Source organism: Gopherus evgoodei, chromosome 1 (assembly GCF_007399415.2).
Source record: "Gopherus evgoodei ecotype Sinaloan lineage chromosome 1, rGopEvg1_v1.p, whole genome shotgun sequence".
NCBI lineage: Eukaryota > Metazoa > Chordata > Testudines > Testudinidae > Gopherus > Gopherus evgoodei.
The window spans coordinates 261,028,156-261,053,275 of NC_044322.1; the positions used below are offsets into that span (position 1 = coordinate 261,028,156).

Here is a 25,120-nt window from a genome sequence, read left to right on the forward strand (position 1 = left end):
AGAGGCAGCAAGAAAAGGATTTAGCAGTTCCCACTACCATGAAAGGTTCTGGCAGGGGGAGGCATTTGTGCAACCACAATTGCATGTGCTACATGCTGCAGTGAAGGCAGGTTGCGTTCACACTTGTCACTATGGTGCGTAGCTCCCTGCAGCTATGAAAGGCTCTAGCAGGTGGGAGGCAGTGGGGAAAGGGCCTGGCAGTTCCCCACTGCTGGAGACTGTCACTGCATCAAGGAAAGGTTCTTGCAGGGGGCAGGCATTTGTGCAAATGCAATTGCATGCACCTAATTTCAGTTTGCACATCTTCCTGCTCCTAACTTTGAAAATCTGTCCTTTTCGTTTCCACTGCTCTGCTTCTCAGATACCTGCTTTGTACTGAATGGGATACAAGGCCCAACCTTGCCATGCTGAAGGTCATGACAGTCATCAGCAAAGATGGATTCCATTTTGTGGCAGACTTACGCCAAGAGGCAGCTCTGTAACAAAGACTCTTTTATTGGGAATGGGCGGGGCACATAGCTAGTGAAAAACACACAGGCTTTAGCTTGTGTTTCTTTCTGTCTTCACCAGATAAGCTCAGTTGGCAGCTGGCAAAGGAAGTAATCACAACAACACTCGACGGCACATGTAACCCAGGGAATCCAATGCTCGGGCATGATTTTAAAGTCTGTTGAGATCTGAATGCAAATGAACATTCTGGCATGAATGAGTGCACAGTAGGCATGTACTTTACCTCTGGATCACCTTTTCCAGGAGGTATTGTGATGCTCTATGTGCCTTACGTTAAGTATATTTGTTCTCCATCAAAGACATTCCTCATACCAACGGAACAAATAAGTCTCATACCATTTAAAAAAGCAAAAGTTGGCCAGATTCACTGAAGCTGGCACAAGGAGGTACAAGTTGCATCTCCCACTAGGGTCCCCTCAAGCACTGCGCCAATAGAGGCTGCTTCAGAGATTCCCTGACTCAGCTGCCCTGGCCCTCCCTTCTGCCTATTCACCTTTTCCCACTACTCAAAAACAAGGCAACATTCAATAAAACTGAAAGGAAACCAATTTAAAACTAAAATAAGCAAAACATTTTTTAAACAATGCACAATTTACCAGTGGAACTCGTTGCCACAAGATGCCATAGGGCCAAGAGCTTAGTAGGATTCAGAAAAGTATTAATGATTAATTCTCACCATCGGCCTGACAACTCCCATCACCATCTCCCATTGATTGCAATTGGAGTTGCATCAGGCCTTGTGAAGAGGAGGACTGAGAAAGAGAATGAAGCTGGTAACTGTTATATTGTTAGAGCCTTTCAGAAATTAAAATTGGCCTGCAAGATGAAAGAGAGATTGAGGAAAGACAGATGCTCCATGGAAAGTTGGAGATGCTCGCTTGGGTGTCCCACTCTAAAACTGAGGCACAGAGGGACTGGGGAAAAAACCCTTCACCCTTGCCCCACTCCACATAGTTAAAGTAAATGAAAAAGACTTGCTCTGCATAGGACTATTCAAGTGTCACCTGTACTTGCCCAATCCATTTACCCAGACTAAGGAAATTACCTGTGCGAGGAGACCTGGCTGGATCTGCAGAGGCTGGGCCCCGGGAGCCTGAGTGACAATGGGAACAGCATTCTCCATCCGTACAGAATAGCCAGCATGCTTTGAAGGGGAGGCTTGTAACCCTGTTCCGTGAACAGAGAGGGACAAAGTTAATCATCATCAGCACCGCCCAGAAGAGGGGCTTGATTTTCAGAGGTTGTTCTACTGCCACGACTCTAACTGAAGTCGATGGGAACTGCAGGTGCTCAGCACCTCTGAAAAATCAGGCCCTCAATTCCCACTTATTACATCCAGCCAAATTTATTACACTCCAGCCCAGGAGATCTATCAGATTTTGGCAGACATGACACACACGAGGCTGAAGACAAGACATTTCCAAGGACACCAGGAGATTACCCCTCTTTAAACCTTGTGCATGCTTTTGGAATGTCTCAAACTTAGCAGAGACATCATAACATAACCTACATCTGGAGGCAATTCTACAAGAAGGCAGAAGTTAATGGTTTGTTTTCGAATTAAGCTTGTTATTCTCCAGAATAGAGTGTAGAGACAACCACCATAGATGGCTAGGAAAATACACTCCAGGGTGAGAGTGCTGCCTGCTGATGAAAGTGGGAGATTGGGAATCAAGAATACAGGGTTCTACACTCCACTCTGCAGCAACCCACTTTGTAACTCTAGACTTGACTAGGATTTAAAGGCATATCATCAGAACACATTAGTCAACACATTCCAAAACTATGGTGTCATTAATGCCCTGTCTACTTTGGGGGACTCTAGGCTTCAACTGGTGTGAAAGTTACAGTGCAAGATCCTGGTATAAAAGGGGTTAGAGTATTGCCAAGGATTATTGTTGATAGATCCTGCCCTACCAGGACCAAATCTCAAGTCTTGTCTAGCCTGGGGATTTGCCTCTGATATAGCTATTGGTGTAACTATGCAGGAGCAGCCCCCATCATAGACAGGCAAAGCTGCTATGTGCCCCAGTGCAGTACTTACCCTGGTTTCAAGCAGGAGTACTGTCCACTGGGGCAAACAGCAGCTATGCCTGTCTACACTAGTTGCAGTGGTGCAGCTGTACTGATGACTGGCCACTGACTGGGGCAAATTTCCAGGCTGGACATCTTATTCTCCAGCTCATTAACCTGCTGAGTCACTCTGTGGAAACTGGATCACTGAACCACCTCGCGATTGGTCAGTAAAATATTCCGTTCTTGTCATGTTTGCCAAAACTAGGTGGAGGTTCTTCAAAATACCCTGATCAGAGTAATGAACAATGAGCATCACAATCACACCTCCCTCCCTCCACCCCAGAGTCATCAGCCGCAACTCAACTGCTCCAGAGGTTCTCCTCACTTCCTGATTTTCTTCCTTCAGAAAGATTTACTGGAGAGAGTTTTCAAATGAGAACCCAATCAAACAGCAGAAGGGCTGGTTGCGAGGGGGAAGGCTTGTTTCTTACCTTGGAAACCTGGAGGGCATACAATGAGGGCTTGCTGGAAGGGGTCAGGCCGGGCACAGATCTGCGCCGTTCCCGTCTGCAGGGGCATGCTCCGCTGGGCCATTGCAGCCATGGATGCTGCTGAAGGCTGGTAGAGTGCAGATTGGTAGTTTAGTATGGAGACTTCAGGGTTGGCTAAGGAAATAGTGGCACTGGTGGAGGTGGGAGCCAGGTTGGTGGCCTAAAGGAATGATGGGAATTAAACAAAAAACAAAACAAAAAAAAATGAGGGAGATGGTATGTTGGAAGAACAAATCTAAAAATAAATGAATCTAAATAAAACCAGCAAACAAAAAATAAAGGAGGAGCAAAACAGGAAATTGAGGAACGCAGAGGTAAGGGTGGGTGACATGGGCAAAATGAGCACACTGAGCATGATCAGTGAGGCCTTCTATCAACTGGGGCTGCTTCCAACCACCCCACATCCCAGTTTGTTGTCCAAGAAGTCTCCAGAATGGAGCACGTCTCCTGAGGATGGGTTTGATTTGGGAGAATAGGGAGGAGACAGGAAGAGAAAGGGGCTCAAAAGGAACCAGTCACACAAAGTCAGGCTGCTCTGTAAATGCTTCTGGCACTTCCTGTGGGAAACTTGGCAAGATCAGTTCTGCCCCCAACACAAACCCTTTAGGAGAATTTGGAAATGCCCACACAATATTTCCTCCCATCACAAATACACATTTCTTTTGCTAAGAGAACCCAAGGCAGCTCTTCTCTCTCCCCCCTTCAAATAACAACAACAAAACAAACCCCTCCCCCCACAGGCGTTAGATGATTGGAAACCTAACCTAGGGATGGGAGATGAAATAGGAGAAATGGCCCATAAGTCTGGCTTTTGACTTACAGTAAGAATGTTGGAACTTCCTAATACTGGCAGAGCCTCACCCAAATCTTTGCTACTGTTTGACACGCAGGGACAGATTCTTCCACCCATATTCAAGCTAAGCAGTGCTAACAGTCTCATTGGAAGGAACTTTTGGTGGAGTAAGGAACTATTCAGTGTGAGTAAAGGTGACAGAGTCTGGCCCTTCCAGTAGTGATGATGGTGTCTGGTTATAGTAAATGCTGCCAATTGGTGCTTGGGAGAGGTTAAGCAGCAGGAATTTGGGGAGTTTGTAAGCAGTCTTACTCTCCAGTCTGAGTTCCAAAAGCAAGCATGGATACCTGTATTTTTAAACTGATAACCCACCACATTTAACCATGACACACTAATGACCCGTCATTGTGTACAACTGTGGTGCCCACTGCTTTATAAATAATGTAAAGAGGCCTTTTCTCAGCATAAGTGACAAAAAACTGAGCCAGCATGAAATCTAGATTTCTAAGATACATGGGATCACTTTGCAAACCTGGATGGACTCTTTTGGGGCTTCTATTCCTGTGGCACCAGTCCCTCATGCTACAGTTATGTTCATCACCCTTAAATCTTCTTGTTATAACATCAAAACAAGGCGGCTCCCACACCAAAGAGCTCTACAAAACCCTAAGGATGACAGGCTCACCACGCTTCAGTCTTTTACTGTCCTATCCATGAATACCTCCCCTTCCCTTTAGTTACTATAACACAATTCCAAGGGGAACAATTTAAGCTACTGTTTGTTTAAAATATGCCAACATTGTACATATCAAGATCATGTGATGGTCCCACTCTCGTGCACACGCGCCCTCTTAAAATCTTTAAAAACTCTCCTATGATGATACAGGAGATCAAAGTGCAGATAGTAGACCTGAATCTACTAACTTTGACTGCAAGCCCTTCGGGGTCGGGACTGTATCTCATTGTGTGTACATACAGTGCCTAGCACAGTGGGATCCCCATCGCAATGAGAGCCTGCAGGCACTACTGTAAAGACAAATAATACACAAGGAGAAATACCACCACCCAATGCTAAGACAAGAAGTGAGAGCACTTCATTTTGCTGATGCTGCAGAGTATTGTGTCTGTGATACGAGGATTTAATTTACCTCAGCAGTAATATGAAGAAATCACTCGTGTCTGCCTGATTATCGCTGAGCGCAATCCTACTTGTTGCATAAAGGGATACCACCAGATTTTTTTTTTCATACCAACTTTCCAGGGAGGCAGGGCAAATCATCTTCAACAAGATAGACTAAGAATATTTCACAGTCACACAAGTGCCATGGAATTAGTTCTCCTGTATCAAATACCACGCTACTAGACAGGACTCAAGGAGGAGGGTGACATGTTCTAGTCACAAGGCAGAAAGGAACCATCTTATCGAGTGTGTGCTGAGAGGAGCACTAGGTTCTGCTCTCCAGTTCCTAGGGCTCTCTAGCTTTCGGGCCCCAGCTGCTGCCAATTCCCATACCTGGTTGTGGACACTGTTCAGCTGGTTGTTAAAGGTCATGGTCAGGTTGGTTGATGTGCTCGGGGCCACATGAGTGATGAATGGTGTCTTGCTCTGGTTTACTGTGTCATACATATTCACCCGCCGCTTGCAAATCTCCATGTTCTGGAAACAGGACTTGACACTGTTTAGAAAAAGGGATGAGAGGGTGAGAAAGAGGGGAAAAAAACCCAGTGAGCATAGTTAACAGTCGGCTTCAGGTCAGCATTTCTTTGATGGCCGAGACAAGTGATCAGGCCATGCTTGGCACTTGCTAGATTAATCAGTGTTTGAATGTCCCCTTCTCCCCACAGCCCAGGTTCATACTGTTTATAATGAAAGTGAACTAGCTGGCAGTGAACAGAAGACGGCTTTGGCTTAGGATTCTTGAGTGTCCCATCCAGCCTCAGTCCTGCAGCATAAGTCACAGCCAGCAACCAAAGCTGTCAGCAGTCAGGTAGGATGGGAAGAAAAATCAAACCAAGAAATAGCGGGTCTTCTTTTGTAACCTGACAGAGAATGGTGAGGTGGGGAGAAGGGCCGGCTAGTCTTGGCTCATTTGGGATTTTTTTTAAGGCAGTTTTCAAAGTCTTTCCCTCTTAGGAGGAAGATTTTGCTGTGTGTGGTCAATGAGATATCTGAAATCTTGCTCAGCACTTTAAAAAAAGTTGGTCATTTGAGCTCAATCCTGCAAGATACTCAACACATTGGCCCCACTCCAGCATGGCACTTAAGCATTTGCTTAACTTTAAGCATATGAGTAGTCCTTTTGAAGTTATATGGCGTAAGGGTTTTGCTGAATCAGGGCTAGAATGCTCAACACCTTGCATGATCGGGCCTTGAGGTTGTCCTAACCTGAGAGCCAACAGTGGGGGAATGTTTAAATTCCCTCCCCTAGAATCCTTCCACACTACCAAAAAAAAACCCTACTTATTAAATGCACACACATATATATTATATGGCAGTGGAAGTATTGAAAAATATTTTTCATCCTCAGAATGCAGCAATATACCGACAGTGCAATATATTGTATATAAAACATGGCTGCCCTACTACAATACAGTCCTTGTGAGGTAGGTAAGTACTATTATTATTTCACTGCTACAGCTGGGCAAACTGAGGCACAGAGAGGTTAAAGGGACACTATCAATTTAACTATGGGCAAAATCTACTGCCTGACCAGGACCTTTACCAACCAGCTGAACACTGTCCACAATCAGGTACTTTTCAATGGTTTTAAAATCCAATTCAAATGGTTATTTTCCATCCAATATTTCTCCCAGAGTGTGATACCCAAACCTGAAACTAAGAACTGACAGTGAAACTGATTATAAAGAAAACAAAAATGCAATTGATTTCCTTGATTTTCATTTGCTAAACTGAGAGAAATTTTTTGAAATAAGTAATGTGCATCAGGTTTGAATTTGTAAAATTATTTAACTTTTAATAATCTCAGCTGTTATCAGTAACATAAGTAAAGCCGAGTGTTTACTTATGATACTTTATTTTTAAGATGATAGTGTCCATTTAAAGAAACGTGCCCCTGACTATAGAATGGTAAGGAACAGAATCCAGATCCCTTGACCACCCAGTCCTGTCCCTTAATGAAGAGACTATGCTTCCTCTCAAAAGCTCAATAGCTATTTGGTTATGATTATATCTGTTCAATAATTACTCAATGTTGAATTAGATGTAAGAGAAGATGTATATACTTTCATTGTGTACATACTTTTTAAATCTATGAAAGACAAGTAATCTGTAAAGTATTTAGAAATCTATGTAAAAGTAAAAAATCTATGTGACAAATGTAGAATGCTATTACATAGATTTTGTTGTTGTTGTAGGTTTGAGCAATTAACAACTATTTTTCAAAAAACTTTATCTCAAAACACTGAAAACAGCATACTTATATTTCATAAGATACTACCATTGCACGTTACAAAAAAGAGGACAGATGCTCCCCGGGTTATGCAAGACCAGAGTTACACAAATTCACACTTACGGAAAAAGTTCCATAAGCCAGAAATAGGATTTTCAAGTTGCGGAAATTTTTGTGCCATGTACGCATATGCGTTTCTGATTTATGCAAAATTTCAGTTATGCAAAGCTTTCCGGAATGGAACAATTGTGTAAGTCAGGGGGCATCTGTACTATAAAATATAACCTGTTCCCTGTAAGTTAGTGCAATAATATACTGTGTATGCAAAAACATGCATGGAAAGGCAACCAAACAGGTCAGAAAGACTGGCCTTTCCCACAATTTAATATCCATGCAATCAGAAATGCAAAGCTAGACACTGGACTCACTTTGCTGCTGCTTTGGGACTAACAAGTACAAAACCTCAAGGGTTCTTGGGACTTGTAGTCTCTCTCTGAAGCATGTCACAGTAAAAACTGCTTCCAGCAACTATGTCTTCTCTACATTTGCATCTGTTTCCTGATTTACTTTCAAGATAGATTACAGTCCCCAGCATTCCTGGAGGCTTTGAAGTTCCTATTCTCAGGACAATCACAGGCCTGACTTCAAAATCAGCCAACCCACATTGTTTAGAGCTTGTTGCAGTTCTGACCAATCAGCATTTCCAACGGAGGAAGAATGAGGTTACACACTGAGCTGGTGGGATGTTTAGCATCTAGAGACCTGATCCTGAAGGTCTAACTCATACAAAAATGTCCACTGAGTTATTTCTGAATAAGAGCTGTTAGGAGTTTCGCCCAAGAAGGGCAAGGGTAAGAACTTCAGAAATGAGGCCCTGATCCATGGAACGATTCTGAATGGCAATGGACTAGGCCCTGAGTCTCTAAAATTTTAAGCAGTTACTGCACAGGTAGAAAGGACTGTTGCAAATGAGAGCATGTGATTGCAAATATAAAAGTAGATTTTTGTATATTATTTCAATATTTTCATAAAACACTGACTTATTTATGAACAGCTTTGAATGAAAGTAGAGTTTATTTTCTCTCTGTTTATAACAATTATCCTGTGTTCATACTGCATTCATCACCTCAGTATCTATTTATCTATCTATGCAGTTATATGGTCCACAGGGTCTGAGCACCTCACAATTTGCAACGTATTCGTTCTCACACCAGCCCTGTGAGTTACGGCAACGCTATTATCCCCGAATCACAGACAAGGCGCTGAGGCTCAGACAGTCTAAGGCAGGAGTAGGCAACCTATGGCACATAGGCGGCACGCGAGCTGATTTTCAGTGGCACTCACCCTGTTCGGATCCTGGCCACCAGTCCAGGGGGCTCTACATTTTAATTTAATTTTAAATGAAGCTTCTTAAACATTTTAAAAACCTTATTTACTTTACATATAACAATAGTTTAGTTGTGTATTATAGACTTGTAGAAAGAGACCTTCTAAAAACATTAAAATGTATTACTGGCATGCGGAACCTTGAATTAGAGTGCATAAATGAAAACTCGGCACACCACTTCTGAAAGATCCCTGGTCTAAGGGCTAGATTATTAAAGGTTTGTAGGTATGTGCTGACGCAAATATGCACCTACTGGGATTTTCAAAACCAGGTGCCTAGGTCACTTTGAAATCAATGAGTTAGGCAGCTAGACACTTTTAAAAATCCCACTGTACACCCATCTTCATCTACATATCTCTAAAAATTTGGCCCTAAGTGACTTGCCCAGGGTCATACAGGAAGTCCATAGTGGTGAGGGAACTGCACCCAGGTCTCCAAAGTCCCAGGCTAGTGTATAATGCTGTTCAGGCCTTCTTATAAATGAGAATCAGGCCCTAATGAACCATGCCTTATAACATCCCTGTCGGGCAAGAAAGTATTTCTCCATTCTACAGATATGGAAACTGAGGTTCAAGTGACTTGTTCAGGGTCACTTAGCAAGTGTGAGAGAGAGCTGGCCATGGAACTGAGATTTCTTATTTCCAGTTTCTTGCTCTAAATCAGGAATTTTTAACAAGAGGGCTGCAAACAAGCGTTGGGGTTACAACCACTCTGCCCTCTCTCCAGACTGTTAAACAGAGAATGGTCCTGACCAGACTCCAGCTAGATGGGAAAGGGTTTCTGGGAGGAGAGGGTGGATTCCACTGTGGATAATGTTGAGAACCACAGCACCAGCCCCTGGACTATGCTTCCTCTGCCACATGCATAAGTCGAGTAGATACTATATCATACGCATATATTTTTTCTGTATTTTAATATGAATGTCTGTAATTACTAAATATTTACACAATGAATGTAATATTTTCTGCAGTCTTTTGAATGCTGTGCATCAGCAACACATTTCTTATTCATATCAGGTTTGTGGGTTTTTTTTTAAACAATTAAATCTCTGGGCCTAAACTCCTTAATGGTGTCCCTTTAAAATACTGTTGCTAGGCCCTTTTATCAACCAGATGTCCACCCTACAGCCCAGTCTCCTCTCCCACCCTCTTGATCTGCTTTTTCTCTCTGAAAACCCAGCCCAAGGCAGAGAGGAGGAAGCGTACTGTGTGCTATGGGGGAAATCAAGCAAGTGCGTCATGGTGACAAAGGGGTGGTTCAGAGTTTCAATCGGAGTTATCCTCTTATCCGCATCTATAGTCAACATCTTCTTTAACAGATCTATAAACTCCCGCCGGTCTGCCTTTTCCACCAACATATCGCTTCCTTCTAAATCCGTTGTCATATTCACCTGGAAAAGAAGGGACAACAAACAGTTAGACGGGAGATGCAGATAGTCAGGTCTCCAGCAGATCATTTTCTCTCTCCTGACTCCACCAGGTTTCTGTCTCTGGAAGAACAGCTGCTGAGGTCACAAGGAAGAATCTGAGCTGGCAAATCAAATCACCATCAGGCTAGTGCAAGACAAATCTCTACACAGGCTGTTAAGTATCTAGCTCATTTGGGTCAATGGCTGCTGAAGATCTTAGTCACCCTTTCCAGCTTTTGAACAGCTTCTGTGTGGTAATAGACAAGCTCTGACAATCATTATGTATCACATAAAGCACCATACAATTAGACTACTTAATTATGTGTCCTGCAACGATGACAACAACAAAAAAACCACAAACAAAAAAAGATCTCAGTAAGTTTACGGGGAACATCGCTATTTATATATCACGTGCCAGGAAAAGCCTTTATATTAAAATCTTTCCTGATCCCAAGCCTCACTTTCTACATTTTAGCTAATGAAGCTAAAATATCGAGAGTTATCTTATACAAACTCTGGATCAAAAATACCCTGAGTCATTTTGTTGGCATTAACTTTAATAACCCCATACCAAGTCCTCTGTTACAACAACAAAACAAATAGATAATAATAATAAACACTTTTCCTTTACAGGTAGCAAAGCGCTTTACAAAGTGGGTAAACATCCTCCTTATTTTACAGGCTGGGGAACCTGAGGCCTAGAGAAGTTAAGTGGCTCATCCGAGGTCACACAGGAAGTTAGTGGCAGAGCTAGGAAGAGAACCTAGCACTTGTGAAACTCCTAGTTACTCAACCATGCTGCTTTATGTCACTTATATATCTGGTCTTTTCTGGAGGGATCCAATGCAACACATGACAACTGGGAGTTGGCTGGATTGGTGTAGACCTGGTGTTTCTCAGGGGTTTGCCCAAAGCAGCATATATGCAGAAATGATGTCGTGCTCCATTTCTTTGCCTTGCACAGAAGCACTAGGAGAGATCTTGTTAGTTACTCACCAACATTCTTACCTGTGCCATATCATCCAAACAGTTGAAAATGTACTTCCTTGCTTCCTTCGACTTAATCCCCGTCTCTGCCTCATGATCATCTGGTGTCTGCTCAAGACAGGGGAAAGACAGTTACCTGGGCTGCCCTTGCATCTATGTAGGGTGATATGCCAGCTCAGATGGATACCTCAAAGCCCACCTCTATACAAAGCCATAGGCAACATTTGACTCTTATATTTGGGGGGGGGAGGAGCTCCAGTCGGGCCAATGGGGCTGCACAAGGGGGGGAAATTCCACGCCTATCCAAGGCTTGCAGTTTGGGGGGCAACATTCCCCATGCCCTACCTCCCAAAACTGCACCATGGACAAAGCCGCTTGTCTCTTCCCTGAACTAATAACCAGAATAGTAACTGAATACATTTATATAGCACCTCTCATATAGCCTAAAGAATCCCAAAGTGCTTTACTGACTAAGATGGTCACAATCATTCTAAGCTAGAGGGTGTCGAGAACACCAGACACAGAGCAGCAGAACATGTTGCTATCACTGATCTGGTAACCAATTTTTGTACTATTATCTATTTTAATTGTTAAAATGGAAACATGTGTCTCAACTAGACAGGTAATAAAAACAAATTCCACCCAGGGGCAGGTGAAATTAAACATCACTTCATCACCTACAACTATCAGCCACACATAGGGAAGACATAAACAACAACCTGAAATTGATGGGATAGTACTTCTCTCTCTAAGGGTATGTCTACACTGCAAAAAAACCTGCCTGTGGCAGTGAGTCTCAGAGCCTGGGGTTAGCTGATTTGGAAGCATGGGGCTTGCGCAACAGGGCTAAAACTAGCAGAGTAAATGTTTGCACTAGTGTACCCAGATTCTGAGACCCTTCACTGCGTTTCAGAGCCTGGTCTCCAGTCCAAATGGGAACATCTACACTGGTATTTTTAGCACCGGAACACAAGCCCAAGTCAGTGGACCCATTATCTGAGACTTGCTGCCAGGGGTTTTACTTGGCAATGCAGATATGCCCTTAGTTAAACTAAAATAATCCCGTCTGCAATATCCCCAGTCTGGGCAGCTCCTGATTGGAGAGATTTTAAGGTTCACTTTGGACTTAAAGCTTCTACAATGCAGTGCCAGGCACTAATTGCAAAGCCATTGGCCAGCCAAGGGCTGCATAATTTTGTTACAACAGCTTTACCTCAGCTCATATCCATCCCAGCATCTCAGTTTTTGGAAGCATCTCAATGCATTGCGAAGAGACAAGACCCATGCTCCGACTTAACAGAATGTCGTCTTACTTCCAGTCTACTATTGCAAGATGAAGGAAACAAGGAAATATCTTCCTACCTTTAGCCTCCACAATGGATACGGTGAGTCTGTATCCCTGTTGAAAAATCTTGTCGTCTTTGTCCCTGAACTTAACAAATACTCTGCTGGTAAGCCCTGTGTCTGTGAAATATAGCGAATCTGTAAGAGAAGGATGAGAGGTCACTGTTCATCCTGTGAAGATCTGTGATGGTCTTCATTTCAGGAGGGCAGGAGACATTTAAAATAATGGAACAAGGAAAGAGAGAAAAGGGTGATGTCAAGTTAGGCTTTATCAAGGATATACTAAAAGGAATGAAAGAAAGAGAATTCCCATAGACTTTAATGGCATTTCTATCTTTATTTTTAATGTCTCAAGACATTTACCCTGAAAGTCTATAAAACATTCTTCCTTTAGTTTCTAAAGTCTGTGGGAATTTCTCCCTTTATCTTCAGACTTTAAAGGTGAAAGAGAATGCCCACACCTTTTAATGGTGTGTTTTTATTGACTTAGAGCTTTTCATGGTAAGTTCTCATCTCTATAAGGTATGTCATTTAAATAATTTGGTACTACTTTTATTTTCTTCGGAGCAACTCAGACAATAAAGCAGATGAAGCCAATATTGGTGAACTGAAGCGGCCTATGTATTGAAGCAAATTTACATCTGCATTCTGTATCATGTACTAAATCCTCAGTATTTATATAGCTTACGGAATTTGTCATGTCGATGGCTTTCATGGACTCTGCCTAGCTGGCATACACAGAACCATGGGATGTTATGCATATATGTCTAAGAGTGGAGAATTCTTTTTTCATTTAGTAGAGAAAAAGTATGTGAGCATGTAATTAAAGGCTGACATAATGTTGACATATGAAACCTTAACTTCAGCATTTCCTGACTTCTTGATTGCCTCACTTTGAAAACTTAATATTCTTCTAATGCAGGAAATGCCACAGACAAAACACTAGGTATTTTTAAAAGAAAAAAGATGGAAAGAAAAGAAAAAAATCATATGCAGCAGCTGCAGTCCTGAGGACTTCAAAACGCTGCTGGCCCTCGCCCATACAAAGTGCCCACTCCTGCTGTGGAGCTCCTTAGGTACATCCAAGCAAGGCTCCCTCCTGCACACTTTACAAACTTCAGTAGCCCCTCTTCAGCCCACTCCCAACCTTACAAATCCATATAGGCCCATTTCACAAGCCCCACTAGAGCCATCAATATACTTGATTAGAGCAGACTTTGCACTACTATAAGTCAACCGCATACATGCGTGTGATGAGTCCTTCCTCAACAGTGTACTTTGTCAGTTTATCTCTGGAGGGGAGTCTACTGCTCATGCTCTGTATGCGATTTTCAAAGGCACACAACCGATTTCCTCTGGAACAGCTAAAGGCACTGAATCTCAGTGAGAGTTATTTCCATGCCAGATTTCACTTTTAAAGCCATGGCTGAAATACTATTAAAAAAAGAAAACTCTCAGGAATTTTTCATAATGGGAAAAGTATAGTATATTTCGGTTCATCACTCTTCTTTTCCCTTAGGCTTTCCCCAGAAAGATCACTTTCAGACAGAGCCCAAGCCCACAGTTTCAGAAAGGAATGAGCAACTGAAAAGAGATGGTTAGAACAGAAACTGCTATCTAACCTGAACTGTAGAGGTTGCTGCATCTCCTGTTATAGAGATAGCTCAGGAACATTAAAGTCTATGGGGCTGATCTTCAGTTAGCTTTAATTATCACAGCTCAGTTGAATTCAATGGAGCTATCACAGTTGACACCAGCTGAGGATCTGCCCCAAAGACCATTCTCTTTCTTTTCATTGATTTTAATATATGTCCTCATTAGGGGATTATAAAAAGCAGCTGAGTTCATACAATTCCTTATATTATAACAAATAAATCTTCATTTAATACTTGCTGTTAAGTGGAGTAAGGATGGCAGCTCTGTTCAGTGATTAGAGATCATCTACAGAGCTTTCTAGTCAATAGGAACTTATACTCTTGATTGACAGTTCACTTAGGCAGTCAGTTCTTAAAGGCACAGTACTAAATATCTTACTGATTACCTAGACCACTACAAGTGGATGCAAAAGTAGTCTTAGGATATTAAAAATCAAACACACACCTCTTCCATTAGCAAAGACTAGAATGTTAAAAATCCGACCCTTCTGACACAAGAAGGAAAAAAGTTTCTGTGTTTTTGTTAAAAGCAAGTGCAGCATCCATACCAACCTGATCGTACTCTGACGCTCCCGGGTATAAAGGCCAGCCCAAGAACAGCTCTGCAATAACACATCCCAGGGACCACATGTCGATTGCTTCACAGAATGGTAAACCAAGGATGATTTCAGGGGCTCTGCAGAAGAACAGATGAGGAAGCATTAACCATTGTAAAACACACACAGGCATTTGTTCCGAATTCCATGTAATCAGCAACCCTCAAGAAGCTATCTGCAGAGAACAAGAAGTTGTATTGGTCCCACAAAGCCCATGAACCATGGTATATATTCCAGAGTTCTGTCTTCTGGCATCTAATCTGTTAACCAACTACTAACACACATACAGACATCACCTTTATAGGACACTCCTATAACACCAGGTTTCAGAGTAGCAGTCGTGTTAGTCTGTATCCGCAAAAAGAACAGGAGTACTTGTGGCACCTTAGAGACTAACAAATTTATTTCAGCATGAGCTTTCGTGAGCTATAGCATCCGAAGAAGTGAGCTGTAGCTCACGAAAGCTCATGCTGAAATAAATTTGCTAGTCTCTAAGGTGCCACAAGTACTCCTGTTCTTTTTCCTATAACACCATATACTGAGCGCTAATATTTCACTTTTCATCCAAAGATTTGAATTTCCTTAACAATAGAGATAAGTGTCACTATCCCCATTTTACAGATGGGACATTGAGGCACAGTGTTGAAATGACTCGCCCAAGGTGCTGCAGCTGGAAATAGCACCCACGTATCCCGATGCTCTGCCCAGTGCCCTAGTCATGGCATAACCCTGATTCTCTTTTACATAAAGATGTTCATGTACAAAACTCAAAGTGATTTACAAATATTCATACACTAATTAAGTTTTACAACAGTCCTGTAAGGTACAAAAGCATTGTTGCTTTCATTTTACAGATGAATGTACTGTAGAACAGTACATGGAGTTATGGGCAATGCCAGGAAAAGAACCCAGGAGTCCTGGCTCTCAAGGTTGTGTTGAAGGCACAGGCCACATTTTCCATCTGCTTTCAGCTACAGAAGGGAGAAAGCGGATATTTAGGGTCCCCTTATCTGTCTCTCCAAATATGACTCTACGTTTGTTCCAACAGATGCCAACTGAAGCAAAGCAGACATCTGCGCGGCACATTTTAACATTAGCTCTGCTTAGGAAATGTAAAGAAGGCACTAAAGTCTCTTACTCCTGAGGCCGTTTGATACTGTATTTAATGATTAACTTAATTAAGTGCTTAAGAGCAAAAGCCATCTACTATCATCAAAGCTTTGGTCCATTCAGGTCAGCACAAGCAGAGACACCCATGCAACAGGCGAAATGCTTTTCTTCTGTTTTTAAACCACAGACTCCAGCAGTAAAATTGAGACCATTTAAAAAACTTACATTATGCTTCCGCAAACCACTAGTGTCCCAAAAATACTTTCATTTTCCTAGTAACTTTAGTCCAAGAGCTTCAAAGCACTTTATAAACAATGAAAACTCAACACCCCTATGATGCCTCAATACCCTTGTGAAGTAGATAAGTATCATTATCCCCATTTACAGATGGGGACATAGTGTTGTCAACTCTTGTGATTTTTATTGTGAGTCTCACAATTTTATCCTGAGTATCACACTACTTGATATTTCCTTAAAGCCTCAGTTTCTGGAGACAAGTGATTACGTTAGATTCTCAACTTCCTTTTCCTGCAGACAAAAGCTTAAAAACATGAACCCTAAAAACTCAAACACCATCAGAAAAATAAAGTTCCCCAAATGTATTATTTTTAAAGTATCATGATTTTTAAACTAATCTCATGATGGGGGTGTGTGTGTCTCAAGGTTTTCAAATGCTTTGGGTTGGCAATATTGATCAAATGCCTCAGTCGATATTAGAGTGAGAATTAGAACCCAGGAGTCCTGACTTCCAAACCCCTTCTCCAACCACTATACTGTCTTCTGAAGTATGTTATTTTTCATCGAGATAGCAGCAGGAGATTCAGACCTGCTAACTGCAGTTGAAAATATATTGTTTTCCAGCAAACGCCATTGCTTACTCATGAAGAGACATAACTTCAGAGAGGAGATGTGAAAATGGGGGAAGTTTTCTTTATTTAAGAATCAAGCAATGAGATCCCGTACCCCAATCTCAGCACAAAACCCTCTTCAACACTGGGCTGACTTGCAGCGATGAAAACATAAACTGTTGGCTCCAAACCCAGGAATCCAGAATCTGAAAATTAAGGCACCTTAAGCCTGGACTGATTCTGCCATCCCCACACAGAGTGTACTATAAGTCTGAGTTAAAAAAACCAATCATCCCTCATCAGTGCTCCTAATTTCTTTTGTGATTGCTATAAGCTTTTATTCTCAACATTCCTTTGCATTAGCATGCCTGTCACTGCCAACTTTTTATTCCAATATTACAGCGCCAGTCAGGAGAATGGCAAAGGGTTAATTTCCAGATCTATCATCTATATTCCCCTCCCTTCCTCGTCCGCTTCTTCATTCCTTCCACACTGTATGACACTCAGATGAAAATGCAGAAAGAGAAAGAAGACAGCTAGAATGACCTGAATCTCATTACTATGTAAATCCTGCATTCAAAGCCATCTGCCTCTCCCTGTCTGCCTGCATGTTATGAATGAAGCCTCCCTGGTCACTAATGAGAGTTCAATCCTGCACTGTCTGAACTTGAAATCCCATCCACTAACTCCCTGCATCAGGGAGGAGATAGAATGTTTCCCAGAAGCCTTTCCACCCATGAAAAATCATCTCCACTGCTGCCATACACAGGTATCACCCTTCCACTACCCACAACAACTTCCTCATCTCGACCATACAATGACATCCCTGGACACTGCAGTCCTCTGTTTCCCCAAAGAACAAGCTTCCACATGTGCTTCCAGATTATCTGCCATTGGATACCTCCTTTGTGTTTTACAGGGCTAAAATTCATATCAATTTTTGGGAGCATAGGAATTGACAAACTGAATCAGGTCTTGGTCCATCTGGTCAAGTACTTCAGAGAAGGGGGCCAGAAACCTTGTAAAGGAATAACCTGCCCATAGAAATTTTTTCCTAACCATTGTCTGTTAGACGTTGGTTTATGTCTTGAAGTATGGGCAGATGTTTGTTTTATGAATTTTATATAATCTAATCTAACAAGGGATAGTCTTCTTTTCCATCTATAGGGGCATAATCATTTTTTTAATTCTTACTAAGCCATTGACCTCAGTGATAAACTGTGGCAATGAGTTTCATAGGCTATGTGTTGTGTGAAAGTGTATTTGGTTTTATAGGATAAGTTTGTTGCCTTTCACGTCACGTTCCCTTGTTACTATATTGGGCAAAAGGTTAAAAGGGAGCACTGGTTTCATCTTCTCCTATGCCATTCATTATTTTTATACCTCTCTCATTTCCCTCTTATTTGTGGGTCTCTCTCAACTAAACAGTTCCAGTCTTTTTCAGTTTCCATCACGAGAATGTCCTTCCATGCATCCAATCATGTTTTGTGCCTGACTCTAAATTCCTTCTATTTTTACTATAATTTTTTAGGGATAGAGTGATCAGAAGTGAATATAGTACTCAAAGTGGGGGCGTACTATCAATTTACATAATGGTATTGTAACAGTTGCAAAATTATTTTACATCCCATTCTGATCCTAGCATTTTGTTTGCTTTGGACTGACACTGCATTTCAGCAGATGTTTAGCCTGTATACCACTACACAGGTATTTCTCCTGAGTGGTTAGAATCACAGAATATCAAGGTTGGAAGGGACCTCAGGAGATCATCTAGTCTAACCCCCTGCTCAAAGCAGGACCAATCCCCAGATTTTTACCCCAGTTCCCTAAATGGCCCCCTCAAGGATTGAACTCACAACCCTGGGTTTAGCAAGGCAATGCTCAAACCACTGAGCTATCCTTCCCCCCAGTTACAATTAATTTAAAACTCAACAGTATCTAGCAGTAGTTCCATTTTTTTCGCCTTTCAGCGTGCACTACCTTATATTTGTTAACACTGAATTTCATCTGCCACCATTCTGCCTATTCCCTGGTTCGGTGCCTGAGAAGTTCTTCACTGTTTTTGGTAGTCTTGATTCACCTACATAATTCTGTGGCATCTGCAAATTTTAGCACCCCACGGTTCCCTATTTTTTCAGATGATGAATAAATATATGTAATAAATTCTGGTTCTAGTATGAGACCGTGAGTCAGCCCTTTGTTTATCCTTCTATTCTTAGACCATTAAAATTTGGTTCAGATACTCAAAGAGTGACATAATTTTATTCCAAAGGAAGGAAAAGTTTGTCATATCTTAAGCACCATGTCAGCTGCACCAGCGTCTAGCAACATTAGGAGCCCTTGCATGCATGGCTCTACCATGTAGGGTGACCAGATGTCCTGATTTTATAGGGACAGTCTCGATATTTGGGACTTTTTTTTTATAATATGGGCTCCTATTATTCCCCATCCTCTGTCCCAATTTTTCATACTTGCTGTCTGGTCATGCTATCACCAGCCATTTTAAGCACAGAGTTAATTCAATCTGCTCAAAGTAAGTCTGGCTGAGGTTGTGTTGAACCAGTGTTGCAGGGGGACCTCGCGCAGGCTAGTGCAGCAGTGTAAGGTTCATGTGGTACCTGCTGTGTGCGTGGTGGATGCTGCGCTCCAACAGGACTGTGACTCCCTGACTTCCTAAGCAGTGACTGCTGCTCTAGGCTTGCCAATGCTGGAAAAAAGTTGTGAGGAGAAGTATCTCCCAGCCTGCCTAAGGCAATGAGGACCTAAAACCTCTGCTGACAGAGTAGTTCAACCTCCTCCCAAGGTCAGGAGTTTGTGAGGAAATGGGGAAGGTTCTTCAATACCACAGGAAGGCCCAGCAGAGACAAGCAGAAGATAATGGGTAGCAAATCACACATCAAAAACAGCCAGCAGAGTTTCCGAAGCCACCTGTGCAGTGAGGTTAACTGGAGCTCCTCATTTTCAGGATTATACAAATGCACCTTCCACATCCATCCCTACTCCTCCCCCACTCCGCCCTCCCACACCCCTCTCCACACACTCCAGCCCTACTCCCCTCCCACCTCTCTCTACTATCCGTGTCTAAAAGCACAAAACCTGGTCTGGGTGACTCACAATTTTCTATCCCAGGCCCTAAGGGGCCAGGAGTGGGGGGAAGGGAAAAAGAGAGAAAAGCAAATTTTGTATTTTGGATAAGCAAAACCAAAACTAACTTCAAGCTTTTATTGCCAATAGCATCCCACTCTTCAGGAACGCGCAGTAGAGCTGAGGGCCAGTAGGAAAGGAGAGATTCAGGAGCTAGTGAGGTAGCAGGGTGAGCTCACTGGACACCCCACCATGTGCAGGAATGTCCCAAGTTTATAATCTCTGCCCTGGCAATGCACGAATGTGTATTTAAAGCCCTGCTGCAGTACAGTCTGTGGCTCCAGCATTAGTCATTAGCTACGTGGGAAAAAACACTCCCTGCCCTCCTCTTCCACACACCTCCTCAAACATCTTTCCAACAAGACACCTCCCTCCACTCCCTACCCACAGGAATGAACTGGGTTTAAAGAACACAAAATCTGAGTAGTGTGACTAGGGGATAGAAAGTAAAAGCTTTCTGCAGCCAACCTGGAGGAGGTCAAAAAAGGGTTTAAGCCTCTGAAATAACAGCAGCCAGCCTTGCCCCCACCTCTTGGCACTCTCACCCCTCTTCCCAACTTAATTACTGCACCAGGTGAGCTGCAGTAAAGTGTCTGTAATGTTAGTGGGAACTCAGTGCTGCCTCCTTCCATTCCCTCCCTTCTCTTGGAGCTGAACTAGACAGCGGTTTTAGCTGGCCTGGGAACTCGGCCCTCTCTCTGTTCACTCAACAGGGATGCCAGCATCCTAAACCTGCTTGTGATGCCCACAATTTTCCAAATGAGGAAATGCGGCTTCTTTTGTTTGCTCGCTCCAGCATAGGGTCACGTGGCAGCTTTTAGGCCTGCCTCTGGCAGAATATTTACTTCAGTGACCCTGCTCTGCAGCAGGGTAATTTCATTGTCTGGTGTTTCTGTCAGGAAAATTAATTACCAGTCTCGTTCGCTGGCTTTTTCATCCACCTATCACAGGACGTCGAAAGCGACCGCCAAGGAGTTTTGTTTCCACAGAGTCGGATTCTGACAGCTGGACTCCTCCTGAATTTTAAAACTGCCCTAGAGGATGCCCACCCTCAGATCAGTGGTGGAGCTAACAGGGACCTGGGGAGGGGTGACCACACTTGTAGGTGTTATGTGTGGTACCTTTTCAAGCACATTATGCGCAGAGATGCTTTAGGCATAGGCAAGCTCGGCAGCTGGCTAGGGCAGAAGATTTGCAGGAAGCTGGGATGTGCTCTATCCCTCGAGCTTGCTGCGGTGTGGACTAACTATGTGCACCCTGACTCGTATTAATGGTTTCTTAACAAGCTTTGATTTAGTCCTCTCTGCATCATCATCAACACACCCATAGAGGTCACTGCATGGATCAAGTCCAGCCTGGGGGGGGGCCCACAGCGGTCTCTCCCTGGACCAGCTCGAGCAGAAGTGGTTCCCCAGGGCAGGTGGGAACCAGAAGAACAAATGGGATGGCAGGGACTAGGATGTGCAGTGGCCACCTCTGCCCCCATCTCCCCATGTCCTCTCCCATCTCAGCTGCCCCGGGGTCCTGCCCTGCCCCCTGCATCCTACCCCCACCTGCCTGCCCTCCATTTCCTACTGTTTCCTAACCCCCCACCTCCGCTTCACCCCTCTGTGTCCTAGCCCATCTGCCACCCAGCGTCCTGCCCCAACATCTGCCCCTCGGCTCCCAAGGGCCTGCCCCATTTCCAGTCTTCCTACCCAGCAGGGTCCTGCCCCCATGCCATCAGCTCCCTTCTCTAGCGTCCTGCCCCACCTGCCTCTGTATCCCATCCCCTCTATAATCTGTTTCATCTTCCTAGCCTCCCACACAACCACCTACCCTGCATGTAGTCCCTGCCATCCTATTTGTCCCCCACTGCATCCTGGACCCCACCCCGTCTGTCCCCCATGTCCTGACCTCCATCCCCACCCTGTGTCTAGACTCCAGCCCACCTGTATTATCCCCGACATTGTTCCACACACGTATGGTATGTCCCTCCTCTTCCTCCCACTTCATGTCAGGAATATCCCCTCTGGTCTGGGGCAGCTCCTCCTGCACCCTAGGGTACCCTTCAGATTGACACTAGGCAGATCCCAAGTGGGATGGGGGGAAGGGGACAGATGGAGCCAATGTTGCAAGTCTCGGTAAATATGTCCCTAATGCAGGGCTGGGCAGGGCAGCTGGCTCCTCAGGGCAGGGGATCCCAGTGAGGGTCCTTCCAGGGAAGCCTGTTTACAGAGGAACATGCTGATATATTTGCTCCTCTGTTACCCGGAAAGGGAAATTGACCTTGGGGGGCGGGGCATCAGAAGACTCAGAGAGTCATTCTTATCTGCCTGGGACGCCCCCTTTGAAAGGTGGGTGCTGTCTAGGTCCCATACACCTTTATACCAGATCTGGGCAAGAGGCGGTGGGAGTCATAATACGTAGGCGTGATAACGTGCAAAAGTACCAGCCAATAGACAGAACTGAAGGTGGAACTTACTAACAACCCATCACATAGCTCAGCCCACACTTGCCAAACCCGGTGGACATTATTTACCTCTCTTGGTGGCCTACATGAACATGAAATTGGTTGTCTCAGTCCAATTCCTAGCGGACAACTACCCACATCACAAAAAACCATCACCACACCCTTGGCACTGACTGGCACCCTCACTAGACTATGCTACCCTCTCACCCCCAATGGGGGCCATTCTACCAGAAGGCTGTGGGAAGCAAGGGGAAATTTTCACTGATGTTTCCCATTCTGTAGATGAATAAAGTATTTCGGCATCCAGGGCTATGCATCTCATATCTTTCAGTGTCCTCTAGAAAAGGCAAACTATGAAACACAACAGCTATTCACAGCCTGCACATCAAAGGCAGTAAACATTCTCTTCGGTGAGTTGGCAATTGTTTTAATTATTTACTAGCCAGATAACTCTGTTTCTTTGTCCAAGCTTCCACTATGAGATTTTTCAGGTCACAGGAAAGTGAACTGTAGTTCGGAGTGGAAGCTGTAGAGTTTGAGGAATAACCATTTAACCGGTGAAATGCCCCCTCTCAAGATATGGACTCACTGAAGTGAGCACTGGAGGGCTGGCTTCAGAGTCTGTCTAAGCAGCTTCTTACCCAGCCAGAGGAATTCCTATAAAAAAGCAGAAATTCATCAAGACCTAACAGGGCTTAACACCAGCTAGGTGAATTATGGATTTTTTTCAATTTGTAATGAACATTTAAAAAAAATAGCATGCAAGTTGAACGAAACATTTCATTTCAGTTTTGAGCATTTAATGTTTCTGAAGTGTTTTGGTTTTTTTTTTACTAAAATTGAAAGAAATGTTTAATTAAAAATTAAAATGTTTCATGTTGAAAACATCAAAATAAAAGAGTTCGATTTTTTTTGTTTCGTTTAGGTGAAACAATCTGACAAAACCAATACGAATTCAGTGCCACTGAATCGACATTTTTCACCAAAAAACAGTATTAGCGCCTAGCTCTAGTTAGCACCCTATCCCTGTAGTTGCCCAGCTCCAGTCACAAGAGATCTGCTATGGACCAGAGTCTCTCACACAGCACAATAGAGCATTACGACAAGCACTAGGCCAGAAAAATGTTGCATTTTTATAATGATCAATAGTCATAGACAGCTTTCAGCCGGGCCAGAGGACAGTGAAGGGGCAGAGAAGGACACAAGAAAGGGATGCCACCAATTCCATCAGATACATAGTGTATTGGGCACCCATTAAAATGTTTAATTTGTTTATGCTTGTAACAGAGGACAGAGCCTCTGATGGGCACCACTAACAATCCACCATGTTTCATTTTTCACTCTTCAAATACAGACACACCCAACTTCCTGCTAAGGATTCTGGGTGTAGCCCAGCAATCATTTCCTGTGTTACGCAGTATTGTCGTCATATCCATCACTAGAGAGCACTCATAATAGTATGCACACACCTATCATCATGATGAATCCCACAAGATTAGTTTCCAGGACATTCCTTCCCTCCCCCAAAAAAGGCAGACATTCAGCTCTTCAAACTCTGTATGAACTAAGAGGAATGAAGGTTGTATCACAGTGGTCCCCAACCTTTTTCGTCTGGTGGGTACTGGATGACGAGATACCGAGGACCGTGGCCGGTGGACGAGCATCCGCCAAAATGCCACCGGGAACCGGACACATCAATAGGCGTCGCCGCCGAAAGGCTGCCAAGAAGCAGCGTCATCCAGAGACGTTACTGCTGAAAATCAGTGGCATTTTGGCGGTGACACCTCTGGATCACACTGCTTCTCGGCGGCATTTCGGCAGATGCTCATCCGCCGGACAGTGAGCGGGCGCACATAGATGCCATGGCGCCCACGGGCACCGCGCTGGGGACCACTGTTGAATCAACTCAGCATTCGGTAAGGGTTTATGTTACAGCACATAAATATAATGGGCAGAACATGTATACTCGCCAATGACAAGGTTACAGTAATCCCTATATTTCTGTGCTAAGTAGCATGCAACTGGGAGTGCTGGAGGGAAGGGTGGGGCAGATCTTACTGTGTATTTACCAAGTGCATGCACAGTTAAATCTGTCTTAAGAACAGAGGGCATGTTACATGGGAATTACTTTTGGACCCAGTATGGGTAATTACCAAGTAAGCTTCAGGAACCTGTAGTTACTATAGAGTATTTAACAACAAATACGTCTCAGAATCAGGGACTAAAACAACTTCCGTCTGAGACTGACTATTAATGACCTAGCAGCATGCTGATAGGTAAGGCTGAAAAATACCTGCCTTGCCTCATCCCCAAAGGCGCAGCCCTCTGCAATTAAATGGAATAAAACAGCCGAGTATTGCCTATTGCATATTGTGCTTACTTGCAACATATTGTCAATCCAATATCTATATAATACATGTGAAAAAGTGTAACTTACTATTATGCCTTTGTTTGTACTCATTTTCCCTACTTGGCTTCACTCCACTTTTTTTTTTTCCTTTCCTTATAAAAGAGCATGACAACTCTTTTCCTGTTGGTCTTCAGTGATTGTTTCTTCGTTAACTTATCTTTCTTCTTCTACCTCCTTACCTCACTTTCTCTCTCTCTTTTCCTGCATTATGTTCTCTACCTCCTCCTCGATGTCTTCTCCCTCCAAACTCTCTAACCCCCCTCCTCTCCCGCAACTCCCATGCTTTCATCCTCTTAAACACATATGGCTAGGAAATATTAATCCCTAAACACATAACACGGGTGTACATCATCCTATGCATGCAGAAAAATGTGTGTACAAGTAGAACCATAGATGTGCTACTAAAGCAGTGGGCTGCACAAGTGCAGATTATGCACATCCACTTTTGCAGATGCAGTCATTTACAAGCACCACAAGCAGACACACAAGTCAGGAGCTG

General features: G+C 43.5%; 1 protein-coding gene across 2 annotated transcripts in view; it reads right to left on the reverse strand.

Moving 5' to 3' along the window:
* The window catches only part of HIPK2 (homeodomain interacting protein kinase 2), a 203,192-nt gene that overhangs the window by 36,041 nt on the left and 142,031 nt on the right, over window positions 1-25,120 (reverse strand). The window contains exons 3-9 of one of the 2 annotated variants that reach the window (XM_030544271.1): window positions 14,614-14,737; window positions 12,425-12,544; window positions 11,084-11,170; window positions 9,873-10,057; window positions 5,384-5,546; window positions 3,018-3,144; window positions 1,556-1,677 (exon numbers count right to left, since the gene is read on the reverse strand). In XM_030544271.1, coding sequence (XP_030400131.1) covers window positions 1,556-1,677; window positions 3,018-3,144; window positions 5,384-5,546; window positions 9,873-10,057; window positions 11,084-11,170; window positions 12,425-12,544; window positions 14,614-14,737 — 928 coding nt within the window. Of the gene's footprint in view, window positions 1-1,555; window positions 1,678-3,017; window positions 3,238-5,383; window positions 5,547-9,872; window positions 10,058-11,083; window positions 11,171-12,424; window positions 12,545-14,613; window positions 14,738-25,120 lie in introns of both variants that reach the window. The other variant, XM_030544266.1, reaches the window with a different exon arrangement.